Source organism: Cibotium barometz, chromosome 14 (assembly GCF_041138505.1).
Source record: "Cibotium barometz isolate CiBa-2024 chromosome 14, ASM4113850v1, whole genome shotgun sequence".
NCBI lineage: Eukaryota > Viridiplantae > Streptophyta > Polypodiopsida > Cyatheales > Cibotiaceae > Cibotium > Cibotium barometz.
The window spans coordinates 25,579,849-25,593,466 of NC_141059.1; the positions used below are offsets into that span (position 1 = coordinate 25,579,849).

The 13,618-nt window shown below is 48.4% G+C and overlaps 1 protein-coding gene across 9 annotated transcripts in view; it reads left to right on the plus strand.

Moving 5' to 3' along the window:
- The window catches only part of LOC147631850 (uncharacterized), a 231,822-nt gene extending 218,459 nt beyond the window's left edge, over positions 1-13,363 (plus strand). For 8 of the 9 annotated variants that reach the window (XR_015267360.1, XM_086808399.1, XM_086808403.1 and 5 more), the window contains one exon: positions 12,645-13,363. Coding sequence is in view for 7 of the 9 variants with exons in the window: in XM_086808399.1 (XP_086664525.1) it covers positions 12,645-12,887 (243 nt within the window). In the remaining 2 variants the exon portion in view is untranslated. The remainder of the gene's footprint in view (positions 1-12,644) is intronic. The other variant, XR_015267361.1, reaches the window with a different exon arrangement.
- The last annotated feature ends 255 nt before the right edge of the window (positions 13,364-13,618 follow it).

A 13,618-nucleotide genomic window follows, 5' to 3' on the forward strand; every position in this document is an offset into this window, starting at 1 on the left:
CACATTAACGAAGAGTTGCAACTAGTCATACTAGAATGTCAAGCGGTGCTGGTTAGCCTGCTATAAATTGTATGGAATACATGAATAAATCAATCGAGGAGTTATCTTGTCTGTGTGTTTTGTTTGTGCAATCTTTGCCATGTTCTGTGTTTACCATATATTTTATTCTTGAAGCTTGTTCTTTCTGAATTACACAGTCTTTAATCTTATGTTTAACACCATTTATCCATATTAATTGTATCATTAATTATGATGGATAACACATGGCGACCACGATCATCGGATCCCCGGTGATTTCATGCGCGCGCGTTCTCAAGGCCTACCGTCGCCATTGTTCCACGTACAAGAGAACCGCGTCGTCGAAGAGGCCACAGTCCCGTTCGTGCGAAGCGCGATGGTGTTGCTTCCGATGGGGAACCGCAAACCAGTGAGGATGAATCGGTGCCCTCCCTCAACCGTCAACGAGCTCGGTCGTTGCCTGTGGCAAGAAGATCTGAGCCCCCGTGAAGGCATAGTCTGGCACCTAGTTCACCAGTTGGAGTGGCAAGGCAATTATTTCCGCTTCCGGTAGTGATGGTGGTTGCAACACCAGTTCGATACAACAAATTCAATGGAAAGTCCTCGGAAGATCCTGATGCTCATGTCAGACAGTTCGACAAACACTATGCATTAAACGTGCCTGAGGCAGTGGATGCCGCACGTAAGGAGGCGATGTTTGAGACAACGCTGCAAGGAAAAGCAGCACGATGGCTGGCAGAGTATCCAGTGGATCACTTTCCAACTTATGATGAGGTACAACGAGCGTTTTTGCGACAATTCAGGAAAGAGAAGACAATGCCGCAAATCCTAGAAGGCCTGCGGGAGTTAAAGCAAGGGCGAAAGGATGTGGAGAATTATGCAGCCTGTTTCCGAATCTTGTTGCAGAGGATTCGAGCGGCTCAGAAACTAGCCCCGGAGGTGTTGAATTCATATTTTGTGACAGGTCTCACAAAGGATTTGTGACGGCAATGGCCACAGTAGATATGGTAACTATACCCTTGGAGGATGTCATTGAGCAAGCGATCAGGGCAGGCCGCTCATTAGACACTTATGGGAAAGGCAAGGGCAGTAAAATTAAGAGGAAGACCGGAAAAGGAAAGCATAAGGAAAGTGACAGTGAAGATTATGATGTTGATTCGGAGTCTGATTCGGATGGCAGTGAGGACTCAAAGGATGAGGAAGCCTAGAAGTCCAAGAAAGGGTCAAAGAAAGGGAAAGACCATAAACATGAGCATCATGCGGAGCATTCGCAAAGCTCCCCAAGTCAAAGTGAGACTGGAAAGAACACCGATTAAGGGCATTTGGTGTGTTACTTGCAAGAACCCTGGTCACCCCGCACATGAATGTGCTTTGAATCAGCAGTGGTGTGAGATTTGTAAATCTTCTACCCATAATACGGAAGATTGCCATTATAATGGTCGAGCACGGAAGGCCGGCAGAGGTGGATGGCAGGGTACAGAATCTTCTGACCCGACGGTGTCTCTTACCCAGCCGCAGTAGGAATTCCAGAGTAGCTCGTTCAGGGTGGACGAGGTGGTGGAAGAGGTCGAGGTCGCGGTGCCACGCCGCGCACTAAAACTTGTATGTTTTGCCTGGAGGAGGGCCATTGGCGATCAGAATGTCCGGAGGCAGCAACGTACGATGCCCAGAAGGCAGAAAAGCAAGTAAAATTGGCACGAAAGGCGCCGAGTGTCAGTATGGTGCAGTTGGTTGAATTAGATGAAGCCCCGACAGTCCATATTGTAACGAGATCCGGTGCCAAGGTGAAGGCACAAGATATTGTAGACAAGGATCCTATCGACTAGCCACAACAGGAGGCGGTAAGGCATGAATTGTCCACTTGGGTTGCCAACTGTCAGGCTAAAATCTGAGAGGTATTTTGGATCAGTGTACATATGGTGCGTGTGGTTTGCAAATGAAATTTGCCCTGAATGCCCTGGCAAGTGTATAGGCCGAGCGGTTTGGTTGTGAGCTGGTATATGCACGTGTTTTGTTTTTCGGAGCAGACGCTGGAGATCTGGAGTTTTATGGCAATTGTGCGGTGTGCTGATGGTTGCTAAAAGCTGGGTACCGACTGGAGAATTGACGGATTTAGTATGATAATGATGTTGATGACGAGGATGCAGGCAACTCTCGCATTTATTGGAAGATTCGGTGCGGTGTGATGATCTGAATGTAAGGAGAAGAGGGGGCCCTTGTAGCATTGTATGGCTGGGAGGCTTTTAAATGAAAAATAAAAAATATATGTCAGATGGCCAATTTGTAAAAAAACACGTGGAATAGCAAGAAGGCTGCCAGCTTGTATTCCAGAAGCTTGTGGAGAGCTGGAGAGCGTGAAGCAAGGAGGCGGCCGTTTTGAGAGAGAGCCGCGTGCAGTAAAGGGGCTGCTCAACAGAAGAGGTGGTCGCCTTGATATAGGAGAGGCTTCTCAGGCGAAGAGTGTTCTGCAGACGCCAGGGAGAACCAAAGGGGAGGGTCGCCTTTGGAGTGAGTTGCAGCTGATAGCTACAGAGTGAGGTGCTGCAGGTATATGAAGCGTGAAGCCTCCCGTGTGCAGAGGGCGTGAAGACGCCAAAGACTGTGAGACTGTCTGGTTGTTAGGGCTGAAGCTGAGGGTGCGCAGCCATCAAGGGAGCAGAGGCGTGTATGGTTTGAGTAGCCAGGCGCATGAGGTAGCCAGTTTGGGTCGACCAGAAGATTCTCAGGTGTGTGCAGCTGACGGCTGGGAAGGCTAGCGCTACTGGGTGAGGAGCGCAGCTACTGGAGTAAGGCGACTGGAAGGGCTGATGGACAGCGTGGGCAGAGGGGCCCCCCTTATGAAGTGCACTCTTTGAGGAGCTGGAAGGCGTGGCTGACCAGAGCGCAAGGAGAGACAAAAGGGCTGGCGTGGAGGTTCTCTGGCGCTACTGCAGGGTGGCTGGTGGCGTTAAAAGAGACAGCTGGTAGAGGCTCTGCAGCAGACGGGCGAGAAGATAAAGATGGCCGCCTAGGAGCTGCAGGTGGCAAGGTGAACAGCTAAAGGGCTGGAGTACAGCCAAGTGTACGAGGGGACAGGCAGAGTGGAGGCCTTGTGAGAAAGTGATCGTCTTGTCATGGTGATTGGAGCAGCAGAGAGGGCTGCTATTAGGAAGGGTACGTGAGATGTGGCTTGGGCTAGAAGTCTGAGGATGCTGCAGTGAGCAGTGGGTTCGTGGTGAAGAGGTTTTGCAAGGCTCTGGGGGTTGGTGAAGCTGCTGGTCACGACATACAGAGAGTGGGAGCTGCTGAGTGAAGGTTAGCTGGTGTGGGCACCTTCTTGAGAGAGTAGCTGGTCTTGTGTGGGCGGTGATTGCAGGCAGTGCGTGGATGCTTACCAGAGAGGGAGCCTTGGGTTTTTGTGTGTGTTGGATGCAGAAGTGGTGCTGATGTGTGGGCTGGAGACAGTGGGGCTCGCCTACGACAATTGGCAGATAGCAGCAGACAGAGAGTAGCCAGGCTACAGAGAAAGTGAAGAAGGGTTGCTGGTGTGGGCGCCCTCTTGAGATTACAGAGATCAGGAGACAGAGGCTTGGTTGTTAGACGCAAGGGTGTATTCCCTTGGCAGTAAATCCTGACCAGAGTCCTGGTCTTTGGTGTAATTGCTGTGTTTATACAGTGTGTATGGTGCTGTATATGTTTTTTTTGTTGAATGATCATCTGTCCTTCATGGTTCTGAGCTGTCTTATGGTGTGGGTGGGTGGCGAATGTTGAGAGAGTGTTCCAGCCGGTGGCTGGTGGTGCCCCGTTCGTGGTAGTGTTTCCAAGTTTGGGAGGTGGAAGGGCTATAGAGGCAGGCTTTTCTTTCTTTTTTTCACCTCACATCCTTCTGGTGCCCCCACTGAGGAGTGGCTCTTTCTGGTATAGTTCCACTGAGGAGTTGCTCAGGATTTGTGTCACTGAGGAGTGGCTCTTTCTGGTATTGTTTGACTGAGGATAGCTCAGGGATTTCTCTTACGAGGGTGTATGCCCCAGAGTGAGAGATTGAAGGAAGGTGTTTGGGTTTTTGCTTGGGATCAAGATGATGTCTTATCTAGAGTTTTATGGTGGTCCGAATGAGGATGTGGCAGACTTCTTGGAAAGGATGGAGGTTGCATGTATAAGCAACCATATTAATAAGTCGGTACAGGTGTTGCGGCTGTTGAGCATCTGTTTGAAGGGAGATGGAAGGACCTGGTACAGGGTTTATGAGGAGTCATTGAGGGATGCTGTTCCACGCATTGAGATGACTGAGGATGGATTGAAGACAGCACTTAGCAACAGGTTCAAGAAGGTGGAAGACCCCGACAAGGTTTGGCATGAGGTGCAAGCTCTGACACAAGGTGAGTTTGAATCAATAGATGATTATATGAAGAAATTTTCTTTGCTATGGGAGACTCTATGCAGGGCTTTGGGAGAAAACCAGGTGCCGCCTGACATGATGAAGAAGAACAAGTTTGTAGCTGGACTTAAGAGGAGTATTCGCTGGAAAGTGGAATTGAAGAAGCCCAGGTCTTTTGAGGATGCGGTGGAGATTGCTAAGTCAAAAGATTGGAAACTGCAGCGGATGAATCAGTTGGGGATGATTCCAGTTGCAGCACAGCCGGAGATTCGTAGAGTGGAGGCTACACCCATGAGTGCAGTGATTGAGAGGATGAAGCCTACTGAAGCCCAAGCTATGCAGATGGTGCCTCAAGCTAGTCAAGGAGTACCTATGGTTTCTGCAGGTTCTGATGAGGGATTGCGACAGGATATGAAGCAGATGGTTGATCTTATGAAGAATTTGAGCTTAAATTTAATGGGAAGTACAGGTGGTGGACGTGGTAGAGGCCGAGGTAATAATTATGAGGGGGGAGATGGACAAGCAGGGTATGGACGTGGTCGCGGTAGGGGCCGTCATTTCATTCCTACATGCTGGAACTGTGGTGAACTTGGTCATCTGAGTACAGATTGTGATAAGCCTCAACGTATGGGTGGTGATATGTACCCACTACCTTCACAGTTACCGGATAGGTCAAATGATTATGGTATTGATATCAGGGATAAAGCAGGTCCCAGTGGAATCACAGCTGAAGAGAAAGGAAAAACTAAGGTGATAGATGTGGTCACCCTTGAGAAGACGAAGGAGGCAGAAGCTGATGTGATGCCTTTGGGGAAACGGACGTCACAGGAAAGAGAAAGCAAGGATGCTGCAGGGCCCAGCAAGAAGAAAGGTAAAGTGAAGGAAGGAGAAGATGTGAAGGTCAAGCAGAAGCGGAAACCTCGTAGGAAGTTTCAGGTAACTGATTTTCCACTAGGGGGTGGGCAGGATAGCTATAGTTTGCAGGAGGACATGGCTGAAAGGAAGGCTAACATTACTTTTGGGCAATTGATAGAGTTAGCTCCCAATTTGAAGCGTCAGTGGAAAAGACTTGTGAATCCGAGAGAGAAGGAGCCTGCCAAAGGGATAGTGACTGTTTTATCTGTTCAGGAGTTACCTGATATATGTCCTGTGGTGAATGTGTGGTATAAAGGGAAGAATCTGGGGGAGGCATACATAGATGGTGGAGCACAGATTTGTGTGATCACATTGGCTGCTGTGGAGAGGCTTGGTCTTAATTTTACTGAAGCGTCTGGATTCCGAATTCGGCTGGCAAATCATCAGAAAGTCAAATGCTTAGGTATGGTTAAGGAATTGGAATTGGAAGCTTTTGATGTGAAGGTGCTTGTGGATTGTCATGTTATGGCTGCAGGAATGGGTGCATTCCCCATTATTTTGGGAAGACCATGGCTGAGAGCGGTGAAAGCTGTTCAGGACTGGAGGAAAGGGGTTATTACTCTGTATGACAGGAGAGGGGATAAGAAGCAATTTAATATGGATAACCAGAAGCCTGTCAATGATGAAGAGGAGAGTGAAGCTGATTCGAGTGATGATACGACCAGTAGTACCACTACTAGTGAGGAAACAGAGGATACTTCATCTAGTGAGGAGGATGTAGAGATGGATGCCCTGGTTATTGATGAGGAAGTGCTTAGTGATGAGGTTGCTGAACAAGAAGAAGCCATACATGAGGAATGCGAAGAGGTACAAATGAATCCTGAACAAAGGTATGCATGTGATGTGAAAGAGCTTGCTTTTAAGTCTTTGGATAATGAACCTGTGTGGGATGAATGGGAAATAGACAGTCTATAGGATGATGAGCCTGAGTTGGAGCTGGATGATGAGATGTGCATAAATATTAAGAAAGCCATGACCAGAATTGAGGCTATGAAGAAAGAGAAACACCAGAAGACTTTGAATGATGCTACTGTTATAGATGAGAGGGAGACTGTAATGGATAATTTTCTTGGTGGTTTTGATGAAAATAAGCATACAGGAACTGAGGTGGATGCTTTGGGAATGGTGCCTGTCGAAGAGGAGTTTGTTTTGCCTGTGGTGGTGGCTGGTTTTGATGGTGAGGCTTCTTATGCTGATGGACAGGAAAATGTTATGGTACAACAAGTTTTTTTTGATGAAGCTTTCAATTTTTACCCTCAGCAGGAGCTGCTACATTGGTTCTCCGATATTGGTGCTGATCGTATCAGTGATTTTGGAGTTGAGATGAGACGGGATGGTGTGTATGTCAGAAGCTTTGTCTCGAAAGGTTCTGATGTTGTGTTGTGGGATGCGGGATGGAAGATTATGCCTGGGGAAGTTGACAGAGTTTCTTGGATCGTTTGGAACAGAGATGTGTTGGTTACACTGTATGATGCTCAGAGAATTGATGGAGGGAAACGTGGTCATATGCTTTCTGCTAATCATAAATAATTCAGCAGGCTAGGGGTTGGGCAAAGTATGTCAGGCTAAAATCTGAGAGGTATTTTGGATCAGTGTACATATGGTGCGTGTGGTTTGCAAATGAAATTTGCCCTGAATGCCCTGGCAAGTGTATAGGCCGAGCGGTTTGGTTGTGAGCTGGTATATGCACGTGTTTTGTTTTCCGGAGCAGACGCTGGAGATCTGGAGTTTTATGGCAATTGTGCGGTGTGCTGATGGTTGCTAAAAGCTGGGTACCGACTGGAGAATTGACGGATTTAGTATGATAATGATGTTGATGACGAGGATGCAGGCAACTCTCGCATTTATTGGAAGATTCGGTGCGGTGTGATGATCTGAATGTAAGGAGAAGAGGGGGCCCTTGTAGCATTGTATGGCTGGGAGGCTTTTAAATGAAAAATAAAAAATATATGTCAGATGGCCAATTTGTAAAAAAACACGTGGAATAGCAAGAAGGCTGCCAGCTTGTATTCCTGGAGAGCGTGAAGCAAGGAGGCGGCCGTTTTGAGAGAGAGCCGGGTGCAGTAAAGGGGCTGCTCAACAGAAGAGGTGGTCGCCTTGATATAGGAGAGGCTTCTCAGGCGAAGAGTGTTCTGCAGACGCCAGGGAGAACCAAAGGGGAGGGTCGCCTTTGGAGTGAGTTGCAGCTGATAGCTACAGAGTGAGGTGCTGCAGGTATATGAAGCGTGAAGCCTCCCGTGTGCAGAGGGCGTGAAGACGCCAAAGACTGTGAGACTGTCTGGTTGTAAGGGCTGAAGCTGAGGGTGCGCAGCCATCAAGGGAGCAGAGGCGTGTATGGTTTGAGTAGCCAGGCGCATGAGGTAGCCAGTTTGGGTCGACCAGAAGATTCTCAGGTGTGTGCAGCTGACGGCTGGGAAGGCTAGCGCTACTGGGTGAGGAGCGCAGCTACTGGAGTAAGGCGACTGGAAGGGCTGATGGACAGCGTGGGCAGAGGGGCCCCCCTTATGAAGTGCACTCTTTGAGGAGCTGGAAGGCGTGGCTGACCAGAGCGCAAGGAGAGACAAAAGGGCTGGCGTGGAGGTTCTCTGGCGCTACTGCAGGGTGGCTGGTGGCGTTAAAAGAGACAGCTGGTAGAGGCTCTGCAGCAGACGGGCGAGAAGATAAAGATGGCCGCCTAGGAGCTGCAGGTGGCAAGGTGAACAGCTAAAGGGCTGGAGTACAGCCAAGTGTACGAGGGGACAGGCAGAGTGGAGGCCTTGTGAGAAAGTGATCGTCTTGTCATGGTGATTGGAGCAGCAGAGAGGGCTGCTATTAGGAAGGGTACGTGAGATGTGGCTTGGGCTAGAAGTCTGAGGATGCTGCAGTGAGCAGTGGGTTCGTGGTGAAGAGGTTTTGCAAGGCTCTGGGGGTTGGTGAAGCTGCTGGTCACGACATACAGAGAGTGGGAGCTGCTGAGTGAAGGTTAGCTGGTGTGGGCACCTTCTTGAGAGAGTAGCTGGTCTTGTGTGGGCGGTGATTGCAGGCAGTGCGTGGATGCTGACCAGAGAGGGAGCCTTGGGTTTTTGTGTGTGTTGGATGCAGAAGTGGTGCTGATGTGTGGGCTGGAGACAGTGGGGCTCGCCTACGACAATTGGCAGATAGCAGAGCAGACAGAGAGTAGCCAGGCTACAGAGAAAGTGAAGAAGGGTTGCTGGTGTGGGCGCCCTCTTGAGATTACAGAGATCAGGAGACAGAGGCTTGGTTGTTAGACGCAAGGGTGTATTCCCTTGGCAGTAAATCCTGGCCAGAGTCCTGGTCTTTGGTGTAATTGCTGTGTTTATACAGTGTGTATGGTGCTGTATATGTTTTTTTTGTTGAATGATCATCTGTCCTTCATGGTTCTGAGCTGTCTTATGGTGTGGGTGGGTGGCGAATGTTGAGAGAGTGTTCCAGCCGGTGGCTGGTGGTGCCCCGTTCGTGGTAGTGTTTCCAAGTTTGGGAGGTGGAAGGGCTATAGAGGCAGGCTTTTCTTTCTTTTTTTCACCTCACACCAACCAGCCGCTAGTTTATTCTGAAGTGGGGCACAGTGCAGGTCTTGTTCGGGAAAGCGGAGGAAGTAATTCCAGTGGCCAGAGTACCACAACGGGAATGGACATACCGGAAAACATTAGCCAACATGGCGAGGATGAATGATCACTCTTCAGGCCAACCTTGGCCCATGCGGGCCCTCCATCACTCTACCAGCCCAGATGAAGTTACGGATCAATCGTTGAACCTAACCAATGTATGCCTGCAAGAAGGCTCAGCAGGAAGTGATGTACCACATGGTGGCGAGAAGAACTTGGTTCACCAGCACGACTCGGCCAGCTAGGGAGAGCTTGGCTGAACTCCCGTATAACAGCTCCCTTAAACTGCTCAAAAGAAGAGGGGCTAGCTGCTACTTTGGGGAAATGTCAATACCAAACCTGGCATCCAAGATAATGAACAGGAGTGCCATTCAGGATCCACTGAAAAGTCTCAGCTGGCCCAAAATCCATACGACAAGTGCCAGTTCATCCGTGCATGCAGAAGATCTCTATCGCATCAGCGAATCTCTAGAGATTCCTCTCATCTCCTGACAGGTATGCTCTGATCCTGAACAAAACATGTATGCATGTCATGAATCAAGTCGGAAGGAAAGGCTGAAGGTTCTTGCTGATTGTTGTCTAGGATTTTGTAGGCGGTCCCTAGAGGGTGATAAGTCTCCCACTACTGGATCTCCAATCTATCTCCCCCCTCATTGGGAATCAAGTGGATCAAACCCTCTGTCAAGCTCTCTGGCATCGAACCCGTGGCCATAATCTCATTGAACGCGACTTTGAAGCCACCTTCCATGAGATCCCAATGACAAAGAAACAAAGAGACCTGAAGCCCATCCTCTCCAAGGCCTCACGATCCCTCACGTCCCTCACCTGCAGGAGAGAGGGACTCCAGAAAGAACGGAGTTGAAAAAATCTGTGGCAATGGCTAGACGTGAGAGGGATCAGAGGCAATAAGTCCATCCTTGCCATGCAATCTGCAGATACCATCCTTCCGCTTGTGTGGGCGTGTGATAAAGAAATCGCCAGTGACCCGGTGTCCAGCCCGAGTCCAGAAGGAAGCTCTAGCATGATATTTGTACTCCACCCTCCTCTCCTCAATTGAACTCAACTCTGTCGAGGCCAACGCCATCCAGGCCTTATTCAACAGGTTCTCCAGGACACTCTCTTGGAGACGCTGTAGGGATTGCAGACTCCGACGGATGCACCTGTCTTGCTCTCTGAACTCTATGAGCCTGCTCCATGCCGCCTCCTGTAGCAGTTCTGTGATATCTCCATGTTGTTTATCAAGGGCCGCTGCTGTTGAACCATCTTGAAAAACTAGACCCTCCCAAATCTCTTCAATCCTGCTACAAATCTCAGAGTCCTGAATGAGGCACTTGAGGATATGGCTGCTCAAGTGTGTGTCCTATTTCCATGGGCCCGCCAGGGAAAGAATGACGGGGGCATGATCTGAGAAAGAAGTGCCTGCAAGAATACCAACCATGCCACCCCATCCACAAGCCCTCACTCATCAACGTAGTAGCGATCCAATCTGAAGACATTGGGGCATGTACCTCTCGTGTCTGATCTCGAGAAGCTCAGACCTTGGGCTACATCCTGTCCCCACAGAGCCAAAATCAGCTCCTTCCAAGCTGAGTACTCTTTGCGTGAAATGGTGTCCGTGCCTCTGCTGCCTCTAGCATGTTAAAATCTCCACCCGTGCGCAAAAAAAATCAGCATGTGGGAGGGACTGACGAACCATGCTCCAAAAAGTGGCTCTGCCTGCTGCAGTGTTCGAAGCGTAGAGGTTAGGAAAGCCACTCTGTCCTCCCCAATCCTCATGATCACCCAGTGGGCTCTCCCTGTGACTATGGTGCTTGAATCAATCATTGCTGGTAAGAGCTGCTCACTGACAGCAGGGGTGAAGGAAGGGTTGGATTGTGAGCAGAATGATGGGCAAGACAGGGTGAATGGCGGGCAGGTGGACAAGTGTGCAGCAATGAAGGAGATGGAGGAAGGCGGTTGCAACTTGTAGTACGGTGGCGGTCGTACAGAATGCTGCCATGGCGTGATTGTATGGACATGTACATTCTTGTGATGATGTATGGACAGGTACGGGCTCGCGAGGATGTACGGAGAAAAATCGGGGCTTAGACAGAGTAGGCTAAATCTTGGGCTCTAATACCACTGTTAGGTTAGGCTTAACCCTCATGTGCAGGAAATGGGGGCAGAGTCAGCAGAGAGAGAGAGAGAGAGAGAGAGAGAGAGAGAGAGAGAGAGAGGTGGAAGAGCAACAGGATGCTGAATGTATTAGAATGATAAGGTTATGTGTATGGGGTAGATCAATGGAATCACATCAGTAACCAACTCAAGGGAACTCGAAGTAGCATGCACTAGCTGGCTGGCTGGATAGACTCTGTATCCCATAGCTAACTGTCAAGCAGCTGAATTTGCTTAACATATTGTTCCACTTAATCTGTTTCACCTTGCTCTTGCCGTATATACTCAATTTTCAGCTTCTAAATGTGGCGGAAGCTAGAGCTGTTTCACTACGTAAATCTTGCATTTCTATAACAAAGATTTAACAAAGCAAGGTTTCTATAACAAAGCTAAATGTGGCCGAAGCTAGAGTCATGATGTGGTTGAGAAGGGTACACCTCATCCTTATTGAGGGATATGAGAACCTTACATTTCTATAAAAGGCCAAGGTATCTTGTGCTATGTACGCATTCAAAAAGCTGAAGGCTAATGTGACCAAGATCCTTTAGTCAATTGCTTGTCTTGTGCCTCTTGTGATTACCTTTTGGCTATTGTGTGGTGTACAGGGGTCCTCATCTTGGACGTCCCCCTTTGGGAGTGATAGGGTCACTTTCCCTTCTCCTCCATCTCCAACTCGAGCTCCTTCATGGCTATGGCTTCCACGAGCTCTCACACATTAGCTTCTCTCACACAAACGCGCACATACACATCCACTTGTTCCACAATGCTTCCGTTGTGCACTCTATCCCGAAATCTTGTCACACTTTTCCTGTAAGCACCACAGTCTGCCCTTCCTATGTCCACTTGAGGTCTTCCCTCAGCAGGGTCTTCTTCTGTAGGAACACTCGTAGTGGTAGTGCTAGGTGTGAACATGGGGGTATAAGGGGCACTTTTTACCTTCCATATTGAAGGGTTTTTTCCCTGACCACCCGGTGTGAAAGGACACCATATGGACAGCATTTTATTATTATGCCTTGTACTCGTGGTTGAGTCAACACGGGTGATTGCTTGCTACTCATACACAACACATCCCCATCCTTGCGGGAACCATTAAGTCCCACGTATGCTACTTTGGGTTGCCATTGGGATCAGGTACTGATCTCACTCCACTGGTCCACTCCATTGCAGATGGTGTCATCCACGACACCTCAAACGACAATCTGTGGCCCTGATCTAGGTGATACCAATGGTGGCCACTTAGGGCATAGTTATAACATCAACCCTCTCCCCTCCTCAGTCACTTGCAAAATTTTAGTGGAATTTGGATGAGTGGCGGTTGCATGACCACATTGGCATCCTCTTTTTTCAACTTGTTTGCTTGGAGTGAGCTACAGCTACAGGCACAAAGGAAGGGGCACCAACCACCCTTCCTCTAGGACCTTTGGACATCCCGTCAGCCCACAGTCAGCATTACTGGTCTGTCATTTGGACTGTTACTGTCCAACCCCCCTAAATATGGGGAGGAGTTACTGTAAATCTAGAGAAGCAGAGGCTAGACCCCTATTCTGCCGTATAAGATTTAAGTTCTTACAAATACTGCTCGCTTTTTTTGGCAGTTACAAATTTTACAGACAAAAATATTGGAGATGGAATCACGTCAGAATCATAGAGAACTTGAATGGCAAGCACTCTTGCTTGACACGAAACGGCTTCTAAATCTAGAGCACGACATGGCTGAGAGAAAGTTGGGTTTGGCAATGGAGGCGAAAAATGCGGAGATCGAGTGTTTTAAACTAGAGCTGGAAACCATTCTTGAAGCAGCAATCAAAATCCAAAAGGCACAGCTGAAGCTATCGTAAAACCACTGACTTTTTTTTATGTTAAGTCTATTATCAATCGTTGATCTGTGGATAAGTAGCTTATTCTTTTCTACAGACAGGTCTAGTTTTCTTTTCTTTTTTCTTGATGTGTAATACACAAGTCAATGGTGCCTGATGATGCCAAATATGCCCAAAAGGGGTGAAGGAAAGGAACAGCCCCAGATCCTCGTAAAGGCTCTCCCTTGAGCTTTACCTTCCTAGACTACCTTCAATCCTGCTTCATATGGTAGACAAGGTGTTACTAGGAGTGACCAAACATAATCCACGTGTGGACTGTCATCTCATCTCTTTGCCCGATTCCATCATCCAAGTCATTAACAATCTCCTCTTTCTAGCAACATACCTGACCTTTATAATAATTCTTCAGTTGGCCACCTAAGCTTCTGTCTCAGAATCACACAATGAAAGGAAGCCACCTTCCATGTAACTGAATCAATAGTAATTTGATTTCTTCATCTCTCCTTTTGTGCAATTTATGCATGCATGAATGTGTGTGTGGTTGCTCGTGCATGTGCATGCATAATACTTGATATGAGAGCCTCACCTTTGTGCAAAATTGTGTTTCTAGCTATGTTCCAAATCGGCAAAAATGGTCAATTTTGAAGCCAAACTGATTAACACAGGACCTAAGCTTGTGTTCTGCTCCTTTGAGAAACACATATCACAACTACCACTGTAATGGATTACAACCTTAGAGGTCTTTTTACTCT